General features: G+C 40.2%; 1 protein-coding gene across 1 annotated transcript in view; it reads right to left on the reverse strand.

The window, feature by feature from the left end:
• Window positions 1–27,653, reverse strand: part of dnajc6 (DnaJ (Hsp40) homolog, subfamily C, member 6) — a 230,562-nt gene that overhangs the window by 33,931 nt on the left and 168,978 nt on the right. The window contains exons 3-11 of the mRNA XM_059983611.1: window positions 25,548–25,686; window positions 21,368–21,417; window positions 20,549–20,697; window positions 20,219–20,341; window positions 9,080–9,213; window positions 7,798–7,992; window positions 6,694–6,811; window positions 5,050–5,129; window positions 995–1,185 (exon numbers count right to left, since the gene is read on the reverse strand). Of these exons, the coding sequence (XP_059839594.1) occupies window positions 995–1,185; window positions 5,050–5,129; window positions 6,694–6,811; window positions 7,798–7,992; window positions 9,080–9,213; window positions 20,219–20,341; window positions 20,549–20,697; window positions 21,368–21,417; window positions 25,548–25,686 (1,179 nt within the window). The remainder of the gene's footprint in view (window positions 1–994; window positions 1,186–5,049; window positions 5,130–6,693; window positions 6,812–7,797; window positions 7,993–9,079; window positions 9,214–20,218; window positions 20,342–20,548; window positions 20,698–21,367; window positions 21,418–25,547; window positions 25,687–27,653) is intronic.

Genomic DNA, 27,653 nt, shown 5'->3' on the forward strand with positions numbered 1-27,653 from the left:
AGTAAGCACATTGTTCCCTGTGCACTATCCAGCATACTGTACACTTTTCAGTTAATATCACAATGAAAAGATAACCTGATCACTATCTGTTGAATCTTGCTGAGTATAGTGGTTGTATAACTTCATAAGTACATTACAAGATGGACCAATCGTAACAAGAATTTTATTTGCTGTTAGGTGTTTTGAGTGCCCTAAAAATCATGAAATTTGATACACAGGCCACCTTTGCTAGCTTCTTTTCTTAGACTGATACCATTGAATACACTTTTGATAAAATCGATGAACATAATCTCCAGTAAAACCCTCCTTCACCCCACGAATTTGTAAAAGCTGTCCCTTGATCATATCAAACTCTCTTCCTGCTTTTTGCATTATGAGGTAAGCTTTAGCACATCCAAGCTTCACTGAACGGAAATGAACTCTGGAAAGCAAATCTGGAGGTGGAGGGGTCTTGTGTATCAGAATAGTCACAAAGACACCCCAAGATGCAAAGCTTTGCACTGAAAGCCAAGATCAATTGTTCTACTATTCAGAAATGAGGAAACAATAATCCTTCTTAACATCAAGAAATTTAGGCTTTTCTATTTTAAAAAGATTTAGCTGTCTCCATATGTAATTTTGCAAGGTCATTATCTGTTGGTGATACCTACAGTAAATGGCAGCATATGTCTCAACTATTGCTAAATTTCAAAAAATGATTGTGCAAGAGCTAACTGTGGAACATCTGAATTATTAATTGCTTCTATCCTACACAGTTAATAACCTGAAAAAAATTCACATAAATTTTCTCCAACATCAAACTACATATAACATACTACCTTCCTACCAGTCAAACCATGCCCAGTCCCTGTACAAAGAAAACACTTTCCAATACACAATAACTCCATTATCTATTAGTTATCTGTCAAGCAAAGGAGATACAGAAATTGTGCCCAACTATTGAAATACGAACAATATTAATTGTATGCCCTCTTAGACAGAATTATATCAATACCGGCTGCTAAAGTTTCCTGATGCTCTTGGTGGCTTGAAAAAAGGATTTTAGGTGCAAGATCTTTGGTGTCCCACTGCTCCCAGGGTGGAGTCAGGTCAAATCTTTTATCAGAGGGTTCAACCTCCACTTCCAGTATCACGTGAAACATTGGGGGATACTTCTCTGGAGAATCACAAGCATCCAACTCGGGTCTAAATTTCAAAAAAAATAACCAGCAGATAGTTATTACCAATGGATATTTTTGAATTTTTTTATCCTTATCAAATCTCAATTTTAAATGCGAGATGTTGACCATTTATAATCTTACAGAAACAGACAAAACATTTATTTTCCTAACACTGTATTTCAGCTGTCACTTAACTAGAGATAGATCCAGCTCTTAAGAGTGGAAGAATATAGTGCAGCCTTTGAGTATCAGCTTCTACAGCTGTTATCTACGAACAGAAACAAGTGAATTTGCACTATTGAAAACATGATTTGAGAAAAAGTTTGAGTTAATGGTCTAAGAAGCTTCAGACATACTTTTCAATGATACATTGGATTGCATCAGAACGGTGAATTGCAGTTGCTACTGTTATGAACGTGAAGTGCTAACTTAGAAATGCAATGTTATTTGGAAGTTTTCCATTTCCCAGACATTAGAAAGTTGTACTTATTTATGGTGTAGACCTTCAGTCAGTCTAACCTTTAAACTGTCCAGGAAATCAAAGATTGACTAGACATTCAAAATGCATCTCCTGTGCATTGCTTTCAGCAGACTTACTTCCTTAATCATTGATGTGTTATGAAATTCAATAAACAATTTATGAACCTGCTCCATTAAAATTCCGAAGTTAAATTGGCATGTAAACAAATGCTCAGAGCTTTGTTGTTGCTTGGTCAAAGTCTTGCACCAATGCAGACTGCACAGCTCATGAAGGTTCTAATTTTAATGATCCAACAATATTCCCAATTAACTGAACAAAAACTGATTTAAAAACAATTAACTAAAGGTGTAATCTCTCTCTTTATTCATGCAGAAACATGATACTGCTTTGAATATTTTGTTTGGGAGAATGATGATGCTCATGCTGTTATTAAGGAGAATGTGTTGAAATACTGGAATTCACCAAGCATAATACAAAGTGCGATGCAGTTTATCACCTTTGACAATAGAAAATCAGTACAGCTGAATTTTACTATATCCAAGCTTACTGAAAGAAACAAGGAAGGAAACTGCAGAGCACAAACTACAATTTTATAATCCATGGCCACAGGGTTGGTGTCAGTAGTTTATAGATCTGTTAGTATTATACTATGGTTCAAAAAGAATGGACGACCAAGTAAACTGCAGATCAATTCGCTCAATTTCAAGTGGTAGGCAAACTACTAAAGCTCATTCTAAATTATCACAAATTTTCTTGACTCTGTGGTTAAGAAGGCATTCGGTACATTAGCCTTCATTAATTGTGGGATTGAGTTCAGAAGCCAAGAGGTAATGTTGCAGCTATATAGGAACCTGGTTAGACCCCATTTGGAGTACTGTGCTTAGTTCTGGTCGCCTCACTACAGGAAGGATGTGGAAACCATAGAAAGGGTGCAAAGGAGATTTACAAGGATGTTGCCTGGATTGGGGAGCATGCCTTATGAGAATAGTTTGAGTGAACTCGGCCTTTTCTCCTTGAAGTGACCTGATAGAGGTGTATAAGATGATGAGAGGCACTGATTGTGTGGATAGTCAGGGGCTTTTTCCCCAGAGCTGAAATGGCTAGCATGAGAGGGCACAGTTTTAAGGTGCTTGGAATTAAGTACAGAGGAGATGTCAGGGTTACGTGTGGTTTTTTTTTAAATCACAGAGTGTTTAGTGTGTGGAATGGGTTGTCAGCAATGGTGGTGGAGGCGAATACAATAGGGTCATTTAAGAGGCTCCTAGATAGGTAAATGCTTAGAAATAGAAGGCTATTGGTAACCCTAGGTAATTTCTAAGGTAAGGACATGTTCGGCAGAACTTTGTGGGCCAAAGGGCCTGTATTGTGCTGTAGGTTTTCTATGTTTAATCATGACCAGTCAAAATGGACAGGTTAAGGGAAGGTTGTGCCTCAGTAATGTGACTGAATTTTTTGAGGAGGCAACAGGGAAGCCAGTTGGACTGGAGCAATGAATGCATTTACATGGATTTTTGCAAAGCTTTTGATAAGGTTGGTGTAGTCTGCTCAACAGAATAATAACCCAGGGATACAAATGAGAGGGGCAAATTAGATCTGAAATTAGCTCAGAAGCAAAAATATTTGGCTATGAGTACTTATGTGGGGAGAAAAAGCTTGAAGGCTATTACTCTCAACACTCTACAGGGCTCAGCACTCAATCCCGGGCTCTTTGCAATAAATTATGATTTAGACCTAAATGTAGAATGTGTGGTAAAGAAATCTGCAGCTAATGCAAAACTAACCTTCTGATTCACAGGTGAGAAGAAAGCTTTGGAACAGAGAAAAATCCTCCATAATTCCTTGTGACAGACGAAGCCATTCAGCACATTGAATCAGCAATGCCTCTGAGCAGTGCCATCAACGCCTGTAATCCACTTATCTCATTATATCATCAACTCCATCCACCCAATTCCCACACTCCAAACAAACCTACCAGGAAAATTTATTACAATTGTACAAAACACTAAGAAAAGTGAAATTTTACAAAATACTAAGATATTATAGGGATATACCAACTTGCTGCCTGGAAAAACCCGTTAATCAGGCACAAAAGTTCTGAAAGTACCAGATTATGTGCACTGGGGAACAACATTCATCATCAACTTGTGGCTTCTGACCACACTATTCTCACAACAAACTGATCTGCAATCTAGACAACTTCAGCAACAAGGGAACTAATGTTATCTTAATGCATGATAATGGTACACCAAACATGCAATTAACCTAATTCAATAACTGATCATTTCAGGAATTCTAAAATGGTGAGGCAAAAAATCAGTTTGTTAACTTCGATAAATGAACATTGGTTCCAACGATATTTCGATAACTGTCCTACCTTACATTTACATTTCTAAGTAAATCGTTCAATCTCCCTTTTTTCAGGCTTGCCTTTGTCCCTTCTGCTATTTCCTCCTCTCTTCCTTTCTGGGCATTGTCTGCTTATTCCCCAATCTCATTATATTTCTTCTGCATCTTCGTCTTTTATTTTTAAGGTCATATATTGCAAAAGTACTGATTAGGGTTCCTAAAGATCCAAAATATCAAAACCCTGCACCAACTTTTCAGCAACACATTAATTTGCCATATTCTCCTGTTCTCATTGACACATAGGCTAAATCATTAAATACATTTAAGACTCAGTTAGATTTATTGCATAGTCAAGAAATTAAGGGTTATAGGAAAAAGGCAGGTAGGTGCAGGTATGTCCACAGCCAGATCAGCCATGATGTTACTGAATGGCAGAGCAGACTCAAAGGGCCAGATGACATACTTCTGCTCCCATTTCCCATGCTCAAGTACAACACAGGACTTCATCCCTTTCCTTACCCAAGTCATTTATGCCAACAATAATTTCTGGTTGCTCACCCTCCCCTTTGAGAATGTTGAGACAACCACTGAGACATCACCAATCATGGCAGCAGGAAGGGAGCACTGTCCTGGAGACCTGTTTGTAGTCACAGACTCTGCTCCACTCTTCCCTTCCCCCCCACCACACCCCCCAGTGTTGAGTTATCTGCTACCTAGGTTCACCTGATAAAGATGCAAAAATACAATTCTGCAAATGCAATTTCATTTTTGACTACCGAAATACACCGACTGTAATGACTAATGGAACAACAAGAGCTGTCAGACAGAAAATTCTTAAAGAGAGGTAGGTTATAACATGACTTGAGTCAATAACAACGTAATAAATGACTCTGGACTGTGTTGAGAGGCAGAGGGTAGTGGCAGCAAAGAACAAGAAATAATTAATTTTGCAATTAACATTGGACAAATATTGTTCTTAGGACACAAAATGATACCTATCAAAGGAGGAATACCCAGAATTTTATTTTCATTAGATTAAAAGTACAATAAGCTCCTACTCACTTTGTAAACTTTAAAACTGTTGTTCCAGGAGCAATGAATCCAGTGTGGACTTGAATCTGAAATATCTGTGTGTTTGTTAGCTAAATTGGGAAAAGAAGCACAACAAAAACATAGAATTCTAGTAATAAAGTCATGGATCAGCAATAGCATAGAGAAAATATAACTAAAATTAAAATATATAATGCATATAAATTATATGGATTATACTGTCAGTTTCAGATTCTAAAGCCACAAAGCTTTACTAAAATGCACTGTTTAAATCTACCGTCAGTAGCATGATGATTGATAAGGAAGGTTTACGAATTTACTAGGTCACCATGGATTCTATGTCACTTAATTTGTTGGACTAACCTGCCACAAGGAACCTTGCCAGCTCCTTTACTGAAGGCTATTACACAACAGACAATCTCTTCCAAGAAACTTGGCAGGTCGAGCAGACAACAACACACACAAAATGCTGGTGGAACACAGCAGGCCAGGCAGCATCTATATGGAGAAGCGCTGTCAACATTTCGGGCCGAGACCCTTCGTCCAAGCAGATTTCATGTTGCTGCATTTCCTTGTGTTTACACATATGCAACATCCATTGCCTTCCCCTCATCAATCATCTGGATCAGTAACTATCAAATTTGAAAGATGTGATCTCCCCTCTGAAGCCAGAATAACTAACCCTAATAAGTCCATGCTTTTGAGAATGCAAGTAAATCCTGTTCCTATGAATCAGCTACAATCATTTCCATACTAATGTTGCAAAGCTCACTAGCCTATAATTTCCTAGTTTTTCTCTGTTGCTCTTTAACAAAGGAAGAACATAAACTTCTGGAACCTTGCCAACAGCTAATGAGGCTACAAAGACTATATCAAGACCTCCTCCCTTGCCAGCATACCTCTCTCTAATTTCACCATCATCGATGCCCTTCTCCTTGGTGAATGCCAATTGAAGACTTTGCACATTTCCTCTGACTCCACAAGAAATCCCTTTTGTCCTTCAGAGGACCCACAATTTCCCAAGCTATCCTACAGCTCCAAATATATAATGGCTTGGCATTCTCCTTGACCTTACTTGCCAAGGACACTTCATGGCCATTTTCAGTCCTCTATATTTCTTGTTTTGTTGATTTCCTGCTTCCTTTATATTCCTCAAGGGTCTTGTCTGATTTCTGAGTTCAACTTCTTAAACTTATCACGAACTTCCTTTTTTTTTTAACCAGACTTCAGAATTTCTTGCAATAACCAACCTGCTAATGGAACTCAACAGATGTAAAGTGAAGGGAGTGAGGGTATGAAGGAACTGCTGACATTTTAAGTCGAAACCCTGTATCAGGACTGGTGCTGAACTGGTACATAATAGGTTCAACAATCCAGGACCAAGTGTGGCTGGTCTGCATCATGTGAAATTTGGTATGATTCTGGAATATGAAACAAAAACCCTCAGCTTCATTTCAGCACATGCCACAACCTCCTGATGAAAGATTAGTGAAACAGTAAGATTTTTTCATTGCTTCAATAATGCAAAAATCATTTAACTGATCCAGAGCAACGGCATTTTATATTAGTAACCATAAACAGGAAAGATTTGCTAACATAAGAGTTGAACAACTCATACATCCCTATTCAAAGAATGAAGCTACAACACTGTCTAACCTTTGCTTGAAGTCTTCCACCAATTGTTGACCGCATGTGAAAGGCAGCAACAACAACATCTCCATGGGCACTAACACCCAAAGAAGCGAAGACTTTTCCCTCCTGGATTCGATGTTCTCTTTAGGATTTAAGAAATTTAAATTTTGTGATATTTTAAAATTGAAAATATTACTTTATAAGAAGAAAAATCCTATTTTCCTTTAAAAGCCCTTGACAGGTGGAGAAAAAGACAAAAATACTCCAGGAAAAGGCATCACTCAAGGCATGATGCAGATACGCTGTCACCTCGGAAACATCAGCATATTAATTTCCATCAGAATTCACTGGTCACTTTCTACCAGAGAGAATACAATTAACATAGGTTCAGTTCTCTTTAGAACAGACCAGGGCAACAAGGCACGATCAGATCATTGTAGTTCCAATAATTTGTCACAAAGGAATGCTTAATGGGAACTTTTTATTCACTATTAAGCTTTTTTCAGAGAGAAGTCTGTCTAGTCCATGGGTTCCCAACCTTTTGTATGCTATGGACCAATACATTAGCAAGGGGTCCATGGGCTCCAGTTTGGGAATCCCTGGTCTAGACATTCTTCCAGGGTCATTTGCATCAGCTTGTTATGCACTGCCCCCAAAATTCATTCCTTTCTACGCAATAGCACAATAATTGTTACTGACCAAGTGAAAGTGAAAGCTTTTCAGCAGAGAAATCCCAACATTTTCTGATTTTATTTCAGATTTCCAGCATCTATCTTGCTTTGCTATCGTCTTCAGGATTTTTGTACTTAATAATCATTTTTATAAACTAGATACAGGTTTGAATGGAAAATGAATTTTGTTCACTGACTAAAAAACACCCCGATGTCACACTCAAATTGTCGACTATTTCAGTCAACATTATGTATTATCATAGTTAATTATTCTGTTAAATCTATGGATGCAGTGACTGTACAAACAAAAATACTGATACTAAAATTGCAAACAATATCTTCTAATGTTTAATGTTTTAAGCAGACACAAGGATTCAGAATGCCCACTGATCAAATACACAGAATTATAAATGGTAATGTCTGTATGGGAAAATACTTGCTAAAGACAGAATCATACCTCATTTTATCATATTCTTGTGCAGTAGTAAAAATCTTTGTTTCACCAATAAAAACCTCAAAAAAAGGTCGGCAGCCATTTCTCTGCTTGTTAAAGCAAGGGACAGGGCTCACTGTGATGGTTTTAATGATGATGGGCTTACAGTGTGGGAGCTTGGGTTTATCAGAAACCATTTCACAGATATATCCAATATACCTGAAATGAAAAAGGCAGCAATTTTACATACCATCATTGCGTAAATGAAAAAAAAAATTACCTTCAATATGAACTTTAAAACTAGAAGGTTGGTGAATTAACAGCAAGTTATGAGGGCAATTCCTCAAATTACAGCTAAATCTTTCTGGAAGGAGCTCTTCACAGCTAAGACTTGGAACAGATCAGAAATGAAGGAGGTGCAGAACGAAACAGATTATTATTTCTCTAATTATAACAGACTGAATAACATGAGAGTAAAAGCTAACAGAACTTCACAAAATCATTTTCAAAAAGAGGGTATTGTGGCGACCCATTTCCTGGCACATCCGAACCGGCTCACAATTAGCCAGCTTTCCGGCTAAGGGAGATAGCCTACGGGGGTTTGCGAGCACAGAGCTTTGGAGCCTTTGCGCTACGGGGGGCAGGTTGAGTGAGGCTTAAAAGTGAGGCTGAGGATTTCGAATAAAGTTTTTCCTTCGACTGCAGTTACCGATTCCGTGTCATAATTTTAGCGCTGGATGTAGCACACCGCTACAGTATCACCATTTCCTATGTCAGCTGAATGAGGGAAAGTAGCATGACTGAACAATGACTAACCAGGCTGAATTGTCAATGTTTGTCAACCTATTATAATTGGGCAGCTTTAAGCATCTTCTGGTGGATACCATTACTATAATTATGCAAGAGTAATTGAACAATTGTCCTTAAGATACTGGGTACAGTGCCCTCAGTGTTTCCTTGTATCCTATAAAGTGAAGTAAACTGGTTGAAGGCGAGCTTCTGTGCTAACAAGGACTATTGAAGGAACCAATATGAAACACCTATTCAGCAGTGCTGATTGAAGATGACTGTAAATGCTTCAGTCTTTTAACTAGCACTCACATACTAGATGCCAGGACAGGGATATTCTTGGAAACATGTAGTCTCTTCATCTTTTTGAATGCTCCATGTAGATTGTTTGTAGAGGGACTACAAAGGTCCCTTCATCATTATAGTGCAAAGAGCATATTGTGAAATGAAAATTAGTAGAGATATTCCAATACCCAGGGAAGGCTACCTTTGGTAGTTGATTTCTAAACTCTCTTACCTCCTGTGTGAAGGCCAAAGTGCAGGCCCTGGTCGTTTTGTATTCAGCAGCTGGACGGCTGGAATTGGGCAAGAGAACAGATGGCAGAAACAGAACATTCCACACACTAAAATGGCAGAGGCAGGGCATCCATCCTGGAAAGATAAAAACAAAGAAACAAAACCAATATTCAAATCACGCAGTACACAAAGTCAAGCTAACAATCTCCAATAAATAAAAGCGGAGGCAAAGTTAACTTTCAAAGTGGTTTGTGAAGGGAGATGGGGGTGGGGGGGAAACAAGGGGGTGAAGAAAGAATCTTCTCCGTTTCTCCCGTTTCAGTTAACTTTACTCCAGAATCTCAGTCTGCCTGCCTTCCTTTCTGCATGATCCTCCATCACAACCATTCTATACAGTGTGCATCACACAGTGACTAGTAATGGAGCCAGGCATACAGAGCACTACCTCAAATACAAATGGCGCCATCGCGGTCAAATCCAAATGGTTGACACACCCCAACATCTCTCTCATCTGGTAATGTTCAAACAAATTAAGTACCTAAAACATTCACGAAAACGAGCTGCCGAGTCAGGCAACATCTATCATTTTTAAAAAACGTTACAAGTCTGGTTTGTTTGAAATATTTCTTTAACAATAGAAACAACATATAATTGCAGCATTGGAGAAGTCACTGTATTGCAGATTTTCTCTTAAGTAAAGGTACAAGGGGTTATTGATAAGTTCGTGGCCTAAGGGAGAAGGGGTCAATTTTAGAAAACCTAGCACATTTATTTTTCCTACATTTACACACTTAGTCCAGCGGTCGTGGAGCATATGGATCTCTTCTTTGTAGAAGTTGGTGTCCTCGACCTCCAGAAGATGGTCCACAGCAGGGGTGATTGATAAGTTTGTGGCCTAGGGTAGCAGGAGATGAGTTATTAGCTTCAAACTTCCTGCATTTTCACACAGAACTGTACATGCATGTAATGAGGGCTGTATAACTCATCTCCTTCTACCTTAGGCCACAACTTATCAATCACCCCTGCCGTGTACCTCCTGGAGGTCCAAGACACTCTCGTTACATGCACGTGCAGTTCAACTCATTGAGTGATAATGCAGAAAGTTTGAAGTTCATTACTCATCTCCTTCTACCTTAGGCCACAAACTTATCATTCACCCCTGCTGTGGACCACTTCTACAAAGAAGGGATCCGTATGCCCCACAACTGCTGGACTATGTGTGTACATGCAGGAGGGGACTTTGTTGAAAAATAAATGTGCTAGGTTTTCTAAAATTGACTCCTCCTACCTTAGGCCACAGACTTATCAATCACCCCCCACCCCCGTACATACATAAACTTTAAACAAGGAGATTCAACTGAAATTAGCTTAGCCATCATAAGTAGAAAAAAAATGTTAACTTGATGGTGATGAGTTCCTGTTTGTGATCAAAATTTGAACTGATTCCCCCCCTCCTCCTTCCAAAGCAGCTCTTCATGGCTTGCCCCGATCAGCTGCAATTGCTAGTTCCATCATTGCAATTATTTTTATTCATCTGTGAGCCATGCAAGAATTAACTACAATTCTTTCATGTTGCTGTCATCATGCTCTTCCCCCATCAATATCCACAAAAATGATGCTTCAATTACACCCAGGCAATTCAAATGCACGGGCCATATAGGTTGCATGCCTGACAAATTCCCACAACAAATAAGCCACTTTGCTTTCCATCGAAGCAAAGATTTTCAAGGCACAAATAAAACAGGGAGGATATGCTCAGTCAACTTGACTGATGGAAATTCCTGCCTTGTGACCACTCAGAAAGGTGGTCACACCCAAGGTGCAGGCAGCAGATAGTCTGCTGATCCCCAGAAAAGGTGAACAAGGAGACGGTGCAGGATGCTACTGTGGCCATTTCTCTCAGAAACATATACTCCTTAGGATACAGCTGGCGAGTGGGGGAGAAAGTGACCTGTCAAGTTACAGCTGCAGCCACCAGGTCAGAGGTTCGAGGCCAGTAATGTCAGGCAGAGCAATCACAATAGGAAGTTCAGTATTCAAGGGAACGGACAGGAGATTCTCTGGCCACGAAGGAGACACCAGAAAGGTATGCTGTCTCCCAGCTGTCAGTGTTGATCACACCTCGAAATGGCTTCAGAACATTCAAGGGGGAACTGGGAATAGCCAGAAGCTGTGATGCCTATTGGCATTGCCAGAAAGGGGAAGGAAGTCATTTGCAGCGAGTAGAGGGATTTAGAAAAGAGGTTGAAAAACAGGACCTCAAAGGCAGTAATTTCTGGATTACTCCCGGTGCCAAGTGCTGTCCAGGTCAGGAATAGAAAGATAGAACAGATGAATGTGTTGCGAGGAACAGGTTCAAGAGGCAGGGACAACCTCGACAAGAGTACAGGTTGCTCCTTAACTGGAGGGGAAGTAGTATCCTGGCTGAGACCTTTGCTAGAGCCACACGGGAGGGGGTAAACTAGTTTGGCATAGGGATGGGAACCAGAACGCCAGGTCCAAGTGGAGGGATTGAGAGGAATGTAGATATGGAGAGGTCATGTCCAATAAGTGTGTAAGGAAGGACAGGCAGGATTGCGGTAATACACACAATGGGGAGATGAGGCAAAATATTTGTATTTTAATGCTTGGAGTATTATGGGCAAGGGTGAACAATTTAAAGTATGGATCATTACATGGAACTATGATGCTGGGGTAATTACAGAGACTTGGATAAGAGAGGGACCGAATTGGATGCTTAATGTTCCAGGGTTTTGATGTTTCAGAAAAGATATAAAAAGGAGGTAGAAGAGTATTGCATGGGGATGTTGGACAGGAGGGGAGCTGCACTATTAATCAGGAACAATATCACGGCTGCACTTACTCAGGACATGATAGAGGGCTGCATAGGCAGAACAGAAAAAGAAAGGTGCAATCACGCTGATGAGGATTATATTACAGTCTCCCTGATAGATAACACGATATTGAGGAACAGAGATACAGACAGATAAGGAAAATGTGTAAAAACAGGGTTCTTGTCATGAGTAACTTCAAATTCTTTAACAGAGACTGTGGTATCTTTAGTGCAAGAGATTAGATGGGGCAAAATTTATTAGGTACATCCAGGTTTTTCATACCAATATAATAGATTGCCCAATGAGAAGAGAGGCCATAGTGGACCTGGCGTTGGGTAATAAGCCTAGCCAGCTGACTGACCTTTCAATAAGAGAACAGTTAGGGAAGAGTGATCACAACTCCTTAGATTATAAGATAGCAATAGACAAGTGTGGTAACTTCTACTTCAAGAAAGGACCACTCAACAATTTCATGTCCAAAAGAACAACTTTATCAGGAATGGCAACCATATTTATATACAGAGGCCTTCAGGTAACTCGTGCAGCATGGCAGACGAACTATATACAATGCACACCGGGAGTAAAAAGAACAGAAGTGAAACCCCGCTGACCCCGGAACCAGCCTCGTTTTAAAAACAGCTTCCTGGTTAGTATTAACTTACTTTAAATAATGCTCACGTTAACATTTCTCCCCCTTTAAAATCTAACCCTCCGCAAATGTAAAAGAACTGTAACAAAATGTAATAGAATATAATAAAAAGTGGTGCCATTAGCTTGTGAATCCCCTGAAGCGTGTACTAGTGTCTCAGCAACAGTTTACCAATACAAACACCTTAACAAAAAGACCCTCGCCCTCCAGAAAATGCAGCCATCCTGCAGACTCCTTTCACTGCTACATGTGGAATCCCCTGCAGCAAATAGTCCATTGTCCTTTGGAAAATGGCAGGGCAAGACACCACTCCAAACACCAGGCAATTGTATTTGAATAATCCCTTGTGCATATTGATTGTGACATAGTCCTTTGAACCCTCATCCAGCAGCAGCTGTTGGTGGGCATGGCTCATGTCCAGCTTTGTGAACAGCTTAACCCCTGACAGGGTCACAAACAGGTCATCCACCCGTGGCAATGGGCACTCCTCCAGCTTAGAGACCTGATTCACCGTAAGCTTATAGTCCCCACATAACCTCACCGTTTTATGTGCTTTCAAAACAGGAACAAGAGCAGCCGCCCACCTTGAAAACTGGATGGCCTCAGTGATGCCCAGCCCCTGTAAACGTACCAGCTCCACCTCGACTTTGCCTTTCATGGCAAAGGGCACCGACCTGGGCTTAAAAAAAAACGTGGTGTGGCCTCAGAGCCGACATGGAGTTTCACTGTCATGCCCTGCAGCGAGCCCAGCTCGTCCCTAAAAACGTAACTACACCGCTGCAGAATGTCCTCTGTCGTGTGTGCATACTTAATTTCATGCCAGTTGAGTCGGATTTTGCAAAGCCAATCGCGGCCCAAAAAACTGGGCCCACTGCCCTTAGCTTTCACCAGCCTGGCTTCAGCCTTCTGACTCCCGGCGGAAATATCCACATATAACACCCCTAAATGAGGTATGGGCTGCCCCGTATAGGTCCTGAGTTTGAGCTTAGTTGGTCTGATGGGAGGCAGGTTGGATCTCCATGTCCTCCTGTAAGTCTCCTTACTAACGACCGATGCAGTAGCCCCTGAATCAATCTCAAACTTAATGTCCTTTCCCCTGACAGTAACTGTGGCATAATATGGTTCAGGTGGTTCCTCATCCATTTCCATTCCAAACATGTTGTAGGCACACGCTATCTCCTCATCTGCTTCTCCTAGGTGGTGTGTGGCTGCCTGGGCCTGTTGAGCTTTCCCCTGCCCAGGCTTAACCTTTAAGCTCCTGCACTTTTTAGCTAAATGTCCCTTTTTGCTACAAGCATGGCAGACTGTCTTTCAATTTACAAATATTTGCATAGTGCATCCCTCCACACTGAAAACATTCCTCCGCTTTGCCTGTTTACCAGACTCCTTCCTGACTTGGTGTACTGCCGCCGACTGAGAACCCTCCCCCAAAATACCCTTTCTGGATACCTTTAGCATTATTAGCAGCCATCTCCATGCCTTGGGCAATCTCTAGGGCTTTCTTGAAAGTCAATGGTGGGGTTTCTCCCAACAAACCCCACCGCATATTAATGCCGCATACTAATCTATCAAGGAGCACGTCATCTAACACGGCTCTGAAATTGCAATGCCCCGACAGCTGCCAAAGCTCGGCCACAAACTGACCTGGCGTCCTGAAATGGCTGTGAAACTTACACCGTTAGACTATCACAGAGGGTTTTGGATTGTGGTGGTTCCCCATGAGCTTGACCAGTTCATCATATGGAATTTCTCCCGGTTTCCACGGTGATCAACTTGCAAGTCTTTGCCCCACACACACTCAGGAGAATAGAGCGCTTCTTAGCCTCCTCATTAGCTAATTCCATTAACACAGAAAATGTGTCCCAACCTTTCCTCATACTTCAGCCAGTTCTCATTTCCCTCCATAAATTCACCGATAGTCCTGAACGTAGCCATTCGAACACGAGGCTCCTTGTCCTCTCACTGCTCCTGTTCAAAATGTGCCAACACGTCCACAAAACCAGTTCACCTCGTCTCCAAAAATATGTGGTAACTTCTACTTCGAGAAAGGACCACTCAACAATTTCAAGTCCAAAAGAACAACTTTATCAGGAACGGCAAATCAATATTTATACACTGAGGCCTTCAGGTAACTCGTGCAGCATGGCAGACGAACTATATACAATGCACACCAGGAGTAAAAAGAACAGAAGTGAAACCCCGCTGACCTCAGAACCAGCCTCATTTTAAAAAGAGCTTCCTGGTTAGTATTAACTTACTTTAAATAATACTCACATTACAACAATAAGTATGGAACTTGGGAGAGTATTAAATTGGAAGAGGTTTAATTATTAATGTATTAGGCAGAAGTTAGGGAGAGTTAATTGGGAACAATTGTTTATTAGCAAGTTCATATCTGACATGTGAAGGATGTGTAACCCCCTGGATCGCCTCAGGCTCGCTCAGCTCGTTCTCGTCTAGGGGGAGCAGCCTTCGGCCCCGCCAAACTGGGTAATCAGCTGGTGTGGATGCTGTGTGATGTCCCCGCCTCGCCCAAAAACAGACAGTACACCATATGCGATTAAATGAGTACAATTTATAAAGGTTACTATAACTAAGTGATTAATAATGATACAGTATATATGAAGAGAAAAATAAAGAAAAGGCGCCAAACTTATCAAACTCCAAACCACTTCGTGCACAACCGTTGGAGCTCAATTTCTGAAGTCTTCAGGCCACCATTCGATCCCCTCCGAACTCCTCGACTCGCAGCTCAGGACTCTCCGAACTCCTCGACTCGCAGCTCAGGACCCTCCGAGTGGTCAACCAAGCACATCTAGCTTCATCCCCCCTCCTCGGAGTTCCTCTCGGCCTCGGACCCCCCCCTTTGGGGTCCGAATCTCGCCCGCTTACCGCATTGCGGCCTCTCCCTCGACCCCCTCGCGCCGATCTGCCCAAAAGCCCGTCAACAAAAGCTTACAGACTCAGAAGAAAGAACATTAATCCCCATTTGGTTTACAAAGGAATACCATTCTTGTTATCAGTAAATTAGCATTCCTGCTAGTTAACAAAAAGAAGATACCCTTTCCCAACAGTAACAAAGAAAAAAGAAGAAACCCCCTTTACAGATGTTTACAGGGCAACTGCACAGCATACAGGACAGGTATGTTCCAGTAAGAAGGATGGGAAATGATGGCAGGGTAAGGGAATCTCAGATGTTAAGAAGTGCTGGTGAAAAAATAATGAGAAGTCAGAGTTAGAAGGAAGGGAAGGAAGAAACACAAGGTGAGAGGTGAAACTGAGAGGGGAGGGGTGAAGTAAAGAGCTGGGAAGTTGATTGCAGAAAGAGATACAGGGCTGGAGAAGAGAGAATCTAATAGGAGAGGACAGAAGGCCTTGGAAGAAAGAAAAAGGGGGGGAGCACAGAGGGAGGCAATGGGCAGGCAAGAAGATAAGGTGAGAGAGGGAAAAGGGAGATGGGGAATAGGGAAGGGGGTGGGGCATACTGGAAGTTTGATAAAGGAAAACAAGGCTTTGTTCCTCTAACCTGAGTGTGGCCTCATCATGGCAGCAGAGAAGGCCTTGGCTGGACATGTCGGAGTGAGAATGGGAATTAAAATTGGTGGCCACAGGGAGATCCTGCTTTTTCTGGCGGACAGAGCGTAGCACTGGGGGCACCGGATGCAATAGATGACCCCAACAGATTCACAGGTGAAGCAACGCCTCATCGGGAAGGACCATTTGGGGCGCTGAACGTGGTGAGGGTGGAGGTGTAGGGGCAGGTGTGCTCCGGTGTAGCCTCTTGTATATCGGTGAGACCCAACGTAGATTGGAAGACTGCCGAGCACATACACTCTGTCACCAGCAAAAGTGGGATCTCCCAGTGGACACCCATTTTAATTCCACTCCCCATTCCCATGCACATCCATGGTCTCCTCTACTGTTGCGATGAGGCCACACTCAGGTTGGAGGAGCCTCCAACCTGATGAAATGAACATTGATTTCTTACATTTCCAGTAATGCCCCCACCCCTTCTCTATTCCCCATCCCTTTTTCCCCTCACCTCATCTCCTTGCCTGCCCATCACCTCCCTGTCACGCTCCTCCCACTTCCCTTTCTTCCATGGCCTTCTGTCCTCTCCTATCAGATTCCCCCTTCTCCAGCCCTGTATCTCTTTCTCCAATCAACTTCCAAGCTCTTTACTTCACCCCTCACGCCTCTCAGTTTCACTTACCACCTGATGGTGCTTCCTCCCCTCATTTTCTAACTCCTCATCTTTTTCTCTCCAATACTCTCCAGTCTTAGTCCAAAATGTCAACTGTACTCTTCTCCGTAGATGCTGCCTGGCCTGCTGAGTTTCTCCAGCGTTCTGTGTGTGTTGCTTGGATTTCCAGCATCCTCAGATTTTCTCTCGTTTGTGATTAGAGTACTCTGCATTGATACTTACCAAGGAGAAGGACATGGAGGGTAGTGAAATCAGTGTGGAGCACGTAGGGCACTTTGAGATAAAAGAGGAGGTAGAGTTGGGTCTCTTGAAGGACATTAAGGTTTTTAAGTCTGCAGGCCCTGATGTGATATGCTATCGATTATTGAGAAAGGCCGAAGATTAAATTAATGGGACTTTGACTACCGTTTTGTGCACCCTCTAGTCACCGGAAAGGTCCTAATGTTGTTCCATTATTCAAGAAGTGAAACCATGGATCGGTGTGTCTTATGTTAGTGATACAGAAGCTACTGGAAACAATTCGTAGGATCAGTATTTATGAGTGTTTGGAAAACTATTGCCTAATTAAGAACAGTCAACATGGCTTCGTGCAAGGCAAGTCATGTTGTAATAACGTACGTCTTTTGAGCAGATGAGGAAGGTGATCAAAGGAGGTAGAGGTCTGTACTAACTTCATAAATGGCTGTGATGCTTCACTCCCTGACGAGTTGAACAGCTTTTATGCACACTTTGAAAGGGAGAATACCTCAGCAAATCTCTACAGCATTTGGTGTCCCTCTGATATGTTTCAGAGGCTGACGTCGGAACATCTTTCAAGAGGGTGAACCCTCACATAGCATCAGACCCAAGTGGTGTATGTAGCAGGACACTGAAAACCTGTGCCTACCAACTGGCAGGAATGTTCAAAGACATCTTCAATCTCATAATGATGAAGTCAAAGTTCCCCACCAGTTTCAAAAAGGCAGCAATAATATTGGTGCACAAAAAGAGCAGGGTGAGCTGCCTCAATGACTATCACCTAGTAGAATTCATGTCCACTGTGATGAAATTCTTGAGGGGTTGATCATGGCTAGAATTAACTCTTGGCTGAGGAAGAACCAAGATCCATTGCAATATTCCTACCATCAACAACAGTTCTACAGTGAATACAATCTCACTGGCTCCCCACTCAGCCTTGAACCAACTGGACAACAGCAATTCCTACATCAGGAGAATTATACTGTTTATAGATTACACTCAGCAAACAATACCATCGTCCCCTCAGTACTAATCAATAAGTTTCCAAACCTGGGGCTGCAACCCTCTGCAACCAGATCTCTGACTTCCTCTCTGGTCCGTGTGGATTGGAAATAACTTCTCCTCCTCACTGGCAATCACGCCTCAAGCATGTGTGCCTCACTCATTCTCCACACTCATGACTGTGTGGTCATGACATAACTGCTGTTGGCAGATTCTCATATGATGAGGTGGAGTGAGACAGATCAGCTGGTTAAGTGGCTTTGCAACAACAACCTTACAATCAATGTCAGTAAGACCACGCAATTGATTGTGGACTTCAGGAAGGGGGAACCATAAGAACACACTGCAGTTCACATCGAGGGGTCAACAGTGAAAACTGTTGAACAGCTTCAAGTTCCTAGGTTGTCAACATCTCTGAAGATCTATACTGGGACCAACATAACAATGGAATTATGAAGAAAGCACAGTAGCATCGGAGGTTTCAGGAGATTTGTTGTGGAGAGCATTCTGACTGGTTGCATCTCAACAATCTGGCATGGAGGCACCAATGCACAGGATCAGAAACAGCTGCAGAGATTCATAAACTAAAGCAGCTCCATCATGGACACCAGCCTCTCCAATGCTGAAGAATCTTCAAAAGCAATTCCTCAAGGCAGCATCCATCAGAAAGGACCCTCGCCATCCAGAACATGCCCTCTTCGCATTACTACTATCAATGAGGTATAGGACACTTCACATCTTAGGAACAGATCCTTCCCTTGCACCATCAGATTTCTGAATGGTTCATGAACACCACTTCACTATTTTGCTCTCTTTATGCACTATTTATTTTTTATATATTCCTATTGAAAACTAGAATCATTTTTACACAAAACAGATTTCACTACATTTGTCAGCAATAATAAACATGATTCTGCACCTGGGATACTGCCTGGATTTTAGTAAGAGGATTGACAAGATTCCTTATGGTATTTTCACTCAGAAGATTAAGTTGCATGGTATCCATGGTGATTTAGCTGTTCAGATTCAGAACTCCCTTCCTCATAGAAGACAAGAGGGGAGTGATCAATGAGACTTATTCTGGCTGGAGGTCTGTAACTAGTGGCATTCTGCAGGGATCCTTACTCTAATGTTTGTTATGTACGTATACGAACTGAATGAAAACAAAGATGATGGGTTAATGAATTTGCAGGTGATACGAAGATTCATGGTACAGTATTGTAGATACTGTAGAAGATTGCCAAAAGATACAGCAGGATGTAGGTTAGTTGCAGTTGGGCAGAGAAATGGCAGATGGAATTTAATCTTGCCAAAATGCAGCTTTATAAAACTTGAATTAAGCTGTATCTGGAGCAATGTATTCAGTTCTGGTTGCCATGTCAGTGCTTTGGAGAGAGTGCAGAAAAGATTTAACAGAATACTTTCCTAGATTACAGGGCACATACTGCAAGGAGAGGTTGGACAAACCTGGGTTGCTCTCTCTGGAGCAGAAGCAGAGGATGATGTGGTATTAGTTTATAAGATTATCAGAGGAATAGAGGAGACAGATAGCATCTTTAGCTCAGGATCAAAATACTAGAGGAGATGCATTTAAGGTAGGAAGGGCTAAGGTCAAAGGAGATGTGCAGGGCAGGTTTAATTATATACACACAGAGAATAGTAATGGTAATGGCAGTAGTGAAGGCAAGAATGATAGATGTTTAAGATGCCCTCAGATAAGCAATGTATGTACAAAGAATAGAAGGATAGGCATTAATTTAGTGAGGCATTTGAGTACTAGTTCTGCATCATGAGCTGAAGGGCCTGTAGTGCTTAATCGAGACATAGCATCCAGGAAGGCAATGAGCATCTCAGTTCCCTTTGATAGGAGCAATAGAGGCCAAGCAAAAATCACAGCAAAGGCAGAGGACTTTGAGAACAACACTCATCAATGGGTCATGCAAAGCCTCAGAAGTGGAGTGGAAATGTTATCTTTGAACTCAATTGCTTCCTAAGAGAAATCTGGAGAGTGGAGTGTAATGGATCAACAACTCCCAGAATAGTTTTCACATTCCTCTTTTACTTGCCAAAATAATTCAAACTGAAAATGTTCATCCTTTTTAATCACCCACCCTCCCTGACAGTACTGAAAAACTTCTTTTTCTACATTTCTCAACAGTAAATGGCAAACGTTCCAACAAATTTTTCATATTACTCAGTTTTGTTGTATCTTACCACACAGTGAATAGCACAGACATTCTTGGGATTTTGCTGTAGCCAGTGATGCATATTCTTACATACTGCATACAAGTTGTGTAAACTGGGAGCTTGTCGAGCCGGCCAGCTGCACTCAGATATCTATTCAAAGAGAGACAGACAAGTAGTAAAACAGGATCAAAACAGAATTCTGTGTGCAGCATTAAATTATATGTAACCAGCAAGCCCAAAGATGGATAAACATTCATTTAAAATAATTTACCTATAAACACTCTTGAAAAATAGTAATAATCTCAGCATGTTGCTGTAACCAATGGCACATGAAGTAGATCATTAAAATATACTTACTCTGTTGTGAAACTTGGCACTTCTGTATGATTTCTGAGATAAATTAAAGATTGTATAATGATCCAAGTGCCGGGAATCCAAGAATGATCGGACATCATCAATCTGATTCTTGAAACTCAACTCCACTCCTTCAGCAGGATAGGTTATCACTAAGAGAAAGTGAAAACTATTGTCAGATTGATAACAGATAATAGATTTAATTAAACCAGTATTTCTCCTTCACATATTTCAATTTGATGTCCCATTTTAAAACCGAAGGCTTCAGCAAAGATCTTTAGCTCAAAATATCCCAATTTCCTACCAATCCTCACACCTTTATCCATCACAGACTCCATTTAACTATATTGAGTGACAACAAATTATAGTATGTTGCATTACATGCATTACTTCTTTTCTCTTAAATCAGTTTCTAAAATCCAGCATGATATATTATCTATAAACTCATTGTTACAGCTCTGTGAATAGCAGTGAAGATGAACTTTCAGCAACAACGACCAGGTAACTCGTCCTCCTCTGAGGTAGGGCATAGCATCATAGCTGAGTAGGGCACCACAAAGCCATGGCAATTTATACAACCATGAGATATGTATTTATCAACTCTGTGGACATTTTTATTGGATTGGCCAAAGAAAAATCAGCACAGGTCAAATCACTTTTGCAACCCCATGCGACTCCATTACCAAATGAGTTGGCTGGATCAAGAAGAGTGTGTTATAAATGGGAAACATTTCACCTTATCCATTTTCAAACAGAATCCATATTGAAAATTTTAATTGGATTCAACGTTTAAATAACAGATGAAAGGAACATTTACTGTACCTATTAACCTTGATGTGATGTACGAAATATTAAGTTCTCCCTTGGCATAACTATAATAAAACAAATTAAATGTTTAGCTAAAGCATGTATATATGTTTTTCACTAACAGAAAACTATTTGAAATATTGTAATAAGAACATTGGAGGCAGCAAAGAGGGAAAAAAAGACAAGTTTCAAGAATTTAATACCAACATTAGTGAAATTAGTCCATTACCTTGCAAGAGGCAGCTTAAACAAACAGTAAAATAATTGGTAGGCATAAGCTGACATTAAAGTGCTCCTGATCGGTCTTATTATCTCAACATTGTTGCTATAATGGAAGAGTGGTGCAAAGTTCATAAACACAAATATAACAAGTATTAACTCCATATTAAAACAATATTGAGATCAAGCAACAAATGCTCAGTTAAGTCAAAAATGATGTTAATTTCAAATAATGTGCTGAAACCGAAATATCTTTGGGATTTGCAGCATGTGAAAGTCAGGGCACTAACTTAAACTGCGATGCCTAAAGCAGAGAAAATCTGGGACAGAACATGTATATTAAATCTGCCAGTAGGGTTAGCTCACAAATTGCCAAATAAAGTAAGGTTCTTGAAAAAGCTAGAGCCAGAACACTGAATAAGAGACAGAGTAAACAAGGCCCACATTGAACATTCAAAGGACAACATCACTGAAGCAAATGGCACATGACAGAATTCTAGACGATTATTAGGAGTTCTGTTAAAGGAGTTGCTCTGTCTAAGAGTAAGCAAGTATGATACAAAATGCCTCGACGTTCAGACATGATGGAGCTCATAAATACCAAAACTACGATTTGGAAAGAATTAGTAGAAAGCATGTATGTAGGACGAAAGAAGAAGGGTGTATAAAGTCTGCAGTGTGAGAGGCAGAGGCAGCAGCTGCAGGCAACAAGACTCAGCAGAAGGGAAAGAGACCCTGACTGCAGTGAAGGCAAGCCTGAGGTTCTGCAGAAATGACTGCGATGCCCATTGTCTTTGTTAGATACCACATCAATGAATCAAATTCATAAGTCTAGCATGCATATGACCAATATACTGCTAACCCTAGTGGTTTGTTGTGTCATAAATAAGTCTCAAGTGAGGTGAAATTAAATTCTTACTGCCTCTCCTTCCAGTGGAGCCAATGTACAATATAAAAGCAAGTAACTTGTATGAACAGCAACCTGGTACTTCCCTTCCTTCTTTTTTAAACAGATCGTCAAGATCTCCCACCCCTACACTTGATCTCCTGAAACTGCTTTTGTATACATGCACAGTTCCTGAAGGAAAGCTTGGTGAGAGAACATCACTACAAACTCATTTTACTTCATCCAACTAATTCAAAAACTGGCATCAAGCTATCATGAAGCATGTAATCAACCTAAATAGGACAAAAAAAATGTGATAGTTGATGAACAGTTGATGGTACCTTAAAACTTTGGTCACCTTCACCTTTGAACTTTAAGTCATAACTTTCAGAACAACATTTTGAAGTTATATTGTTTTCTGGCAGGGTGTAAGATTGATTAGTGAACTTAAGATCAAAACTACGATGACAGCTTCCCCTCCCAAAATCATATGAAATGTCATCTACATTATCCACTCCAGAGTTAAGTAGCATGGCTCCTTGCCACAGCCACACAACTTAAAATCACTGCCTCTGATTGAAATTTTTACCAATTGCAGAAACTTTGCAGAAGGAAGAGGCATCTTTGCAGACTGGACTCATGCCCACCACACCAAGTGAAAGCTGCCAAAATAATTTCAAACGCAGAGTAGTTTGTCTGCATTGTAAGCAGCTCATTCACTGAACTGGATCGTTCCTCAATTGCTTGACCTTTTCTAATGTCAGAAGTCAGATTAATCTGCTAGAATGCTCCAAAATATTTATAAAATTTAAATTTGATTGGCCTTACCCTTCCCTGTACAAAAGTCTCACAATAACTGGAGTTGTGACATTGGTTAGGATGAGCTATTCACTCTGGAAGCCATTGCAGAATAATCAGGAAGAAGTGTTTTGGCTGATGTTTCTTTTCGTGCTTCCACTGCCAAGTTGCTTGGGCAGCAATCACTGTTCAAAACATCTAAACCTTACAAGTTTAGTCTGACTGCAAATTCTGCTCTTTACTCTCATGCTACTGAGAGGGCACAAGATTTTCTTTGTATAATGAATTTAATTCCTTTACAAATGTCAACTGATCGATTCCATTTTGGTTAACAGAGAGGTCTTCCCTACAAGAATATTACTTGCTTTTTATTTTTAAAATCACACTCAATATGTTGAGCTCTGACAGCCAATTGAGCAAATGGTCTAAATGTCACATCATAACAGAAAATGTAGTAAATATTAAGTAGGTCAGGACACTTCTGTGGAGGCAGACACAGAAATGTTGCATGTCAATTAGTATTCAACTGAACACCGTCAGTTCATCTCCAGGCATGCCCTGATCACTCTCTCCCAGGTTAGCATCACTTTGTGTACCATGCAGTCTCCCAGACTCCACTCAATCTTAGACATTCCTCCGGTTTTGGCCACGCCTTCCCTGCAACTTAAAAACACACTTGATTTCTAGTTTTGATTATAGCTCACCAGCCTTAAGTGTAAACTTTGTTTCCCAGCACAGATGGTGCTGCAAAGTCTCTCTAGCACTAATTCTATTTCATATTGTCAGACCCCACAATCAGGAAGGCAAATCCAAGAGGTTGCTTTAAATACTCCTTTAGGTAGATTTAGCTGTATAGCAGCATTACACCAATGTGTTAACAGAATCCACGTGACCCAAACTGACATGTTTTGCATGCTTCTTAGTTTGTCTACAAAAAGATTTGGCATAAAAAATTTTAGTATGAGGCAAATAAATTGCTCTTATTTTAGACAAGTGAATACAGTATATACATCAACATTATAATCAGACTGCAATTAATAAAATTGCAATAAATAAGAAAAATTATGAAAAACTACCCATTTTCTCTAGATAGCCTTATTTAAACCTTTTTAAGGTCCTGATTTTTGATGTTAAAGAGCTGGTGGAGTGGGGTAATCTTAAACTACAAGAAAAACAAATTTTTGAGAAGTCTAAGCCAAGTTATGCGATCATTCTCATCACCTGAAAGAGGTGAAGACCTATTACATTCCACCAGTGGCCCATTAACCTTCAAAGCATATTTTAAAGACCTAAATCTGCTTTTTTTTAAAAAAAAACTTTTTTTATAACCTTGACTTTTCAAAACTGTACTTCAACATAATTCTGAAAATCCTTTTAGGAAAGGAAAAAAGGAATGAAAACACCTGCAGAAGGAGGTTTAAGAAAAAGAAAATTGAAAAGCCCAAGTAACAACTGAAAAGTTTTTCCTTATTCCACTAGGCAAGCAGCAGACAAAGTTTTATGTCCCCAAAACCTGGATTTAGTTTGCTTTTGCTTTAAACTAATGAATGGGACTTCTTTGCTGTGACAATTAAAGTTGGCACAACAAATAGCACACATGTTGGGCCCAAGCCTCAGATGCTGTCTGGGTGGATTTTGCACATTGTTGTGACTGCCTGCTTTCTCATAGATGTTCTGGTTTCTTGTCACATTACAAAACAAACTGTAATTACCCATAGTGTAGACAGAGAGCAGGTGATACAGAAGGGCACTGATAGACATGAGAGGGAGAAAAGGATACAAAGGAATGAGACTGAGGAGCAGGATGGTCTGGATGGCCTGCATCTATCAATTCTATGTGACAAGAAAATGTAATGTGAAATGAGAGATCACTGTTTCAGTGAGTTCACTGACATTTCAGAAAAGATAAAAACAACAGCATCCACATCTTCTCTCAGGAATATATTCCACATCCTACAATGAACTGAACAATCTCTATACATCATACCAACATTTCATATATTTATCCAGTTATTTAATTAAGCTTAGTAATTTTCTTTGTACATTATAGGCAAGGTGATAAATGGGTTTGCACATTGACACAACTTCAGATTTGCTACTCACAAAATTAACAAGAATGGTGATCAATTTAAGCAGAATACTATGCACAAGTTATACATCTTTATAAATATACAGAAGATTTAATGGCATTTCTAAGGTTACATTTATACTAGTCTTCAATACAGGGTTCACAAGTTTGTTGCTCAACCTTCCAAATATTCCAAATATTCTCCAGTACTTCCAAATATTTACCTGGCTACAGATTGCATGACTTTTGAGGAGGTATCTTTCAGGTTGTCCTTTAGGTTGCTGAAGAGTCTTCCAGCTCCTCCTTTTACCATATCGAGCAGTCCACCCCCAAAAGTGGGTTCCATATCTTGAGAAGAGGTACCTGAGAAAGCACCAGATGGACCATAATGTATCTTAATAATCTACTTCCAACAATTCAAGGAGAGTTCAAGATACTGAAAGAAAATCAATAACTTCAGCATATCGAAAAAGATTAAAAATTGGAATTCCTTTGGGCAAACTGAAAAGGCTGAGAAAACACTAAGTAGATATTATTTGCCTTTAAAACACAAGAAATACAGGGTTGTTAATCAACAGAAATAATATCCTCAAGACTTAGTTATGTTTTTTAAATACCTCAATTATCAAACTAGTCAACAGTTGCATTGCTTTTTAATTATAACATGGCTATTCCTATCAAAATAGTTAAAAATATTTTTGAATCTATATATACCCCTATAAATTACCACACAATCAAAATGAACAATTCTGAAATTTAGAGCTATAAATTCCTTTCTAAATCAAATCCATAACATTAAATTTTGCATTAGGACAGCAGGTCCGTTGTAAATGAAAATGAAAGATATTTTCTACTTTTTAAAATTGGGCATTTTAAGCAATTAGCTGCAAAATCCAAATTTTATCTCATAAGATTAAAGAAATTTACTCTGGAGAGAGAAAACCAAGTCCGTTGGCTATACCTGTGAGAGAATAGATGAGGATGCAAAAAAAAAAGCTTTAAAAGAGTATTAGTCAGCTGAGAAATTAAATGTTCAAGAGAGCTGAGGTGTGCTTGCACAGAAGTTACTGAAAGCAGAGAATGAGAAGAGATCTCATTGAAACTTAAAAGAACTTGACAGCCTAGATGCAAGGACAACGACTCCTTCAAGCAAGGGAAACAAGGACCAGAGAAAATAGTTTGAGAATAAGGGGTATGCATTTAGGACTAAGTTAGTTCATTCATAAAATTTCTTCACCTGATAGGGAGATGAATTTTGGAATTCTCTACCCTGGAGAGCACTGGAATCACCATTAAGACCTTCCAACTGTGCAACATAATCAAAGGCAGCTTCAATAGATCTGCACCTAAATCTGCATTATTAATTATTAAGCAGTGCTTTTCAGTCTGAAGGGGTTTCTGTAATAGTTCCTGAAAGAAATGTGTCCACTATTACCAAATAACTTCTATCCATGTATTACAAAATTTAAGGCGATAATATTAACCTTGTGGAGGACCACAACTGATGAACTGGGAAGGGACATGGATGATGCAACTCAACATAGGCAGCTCTGAATTATAGGTTAAGTATCACCAATCCAAGAATCCAAAATCTGAAAACCTCCAAAATCTGAAACATTTTTTGAGCTCTGACATGATATGACAAATGGAAAATTCCACAGGGCAGTGGGAAGGCTCCCAGGAGAGGCACAGGTCTCTGAGCAACACACAGTTCTGACAAGTGATCTCACATACGTAATACACAGAAGTTTGTGAAAAATTGAAAAACACTGCATAAAGCAAAAACTGAAGATCCTGATCGTGTATTGAAAGAGTGGATTCCCCTGCATCGGAGTGAACACATGTCACTCAATGGAATACTGATCGTGAAGCAAGCAAAGATCTATCATGACAAACTGAAAGTTTAAGGTAATTATGAATGTTCAGCAGCTGGCTGCAGAATTTAAGAAAAAGCACAGATTCAATTTTTTTTAATTTAAAAGATAAACACCTGCTGACCATGAAGCAGCAGAAAAATTCATTGAGTTTGTCAAGATCATCGCAGATGAAAATCTGACACCAGAACAAGTCTACAATGCTGAGTGTACTGCAACCAAAACACGACATCTTAGTTGGAGACTGAAAGCCTGTCATTGTTTGTTGTTCAAAAGCTGATTCAACTATTCTCCTGATGCTGCGGTGCTGCTTGTGTTACCCTGCACACATTATATTTTCATTATATTAATGGTATGCAATAATTTTTACTGTTAAGTACATAGGTATGATGAACAAATGCGAGATAAAGACTGCTTACCAGTAGCAGATAAATTCAGACCCAGAAATAATGGCGA

Source organism: Hypanus sabinus, chromosome 11 (assembly GCF_030144855.1).
Source record: "Hypanus sabinus isolate sHypSab1 chromosome 11, sHypSab1.hap1, whole genome shotgun sequence".
NCBI classification, from domain to species: domain Eukaryota; kingdom Metazoa; phylum Chordata; class Chondrichthyes; order Myliobatiformes; family Dasyatidae; genus Hypanus; species Hypanus sabinus.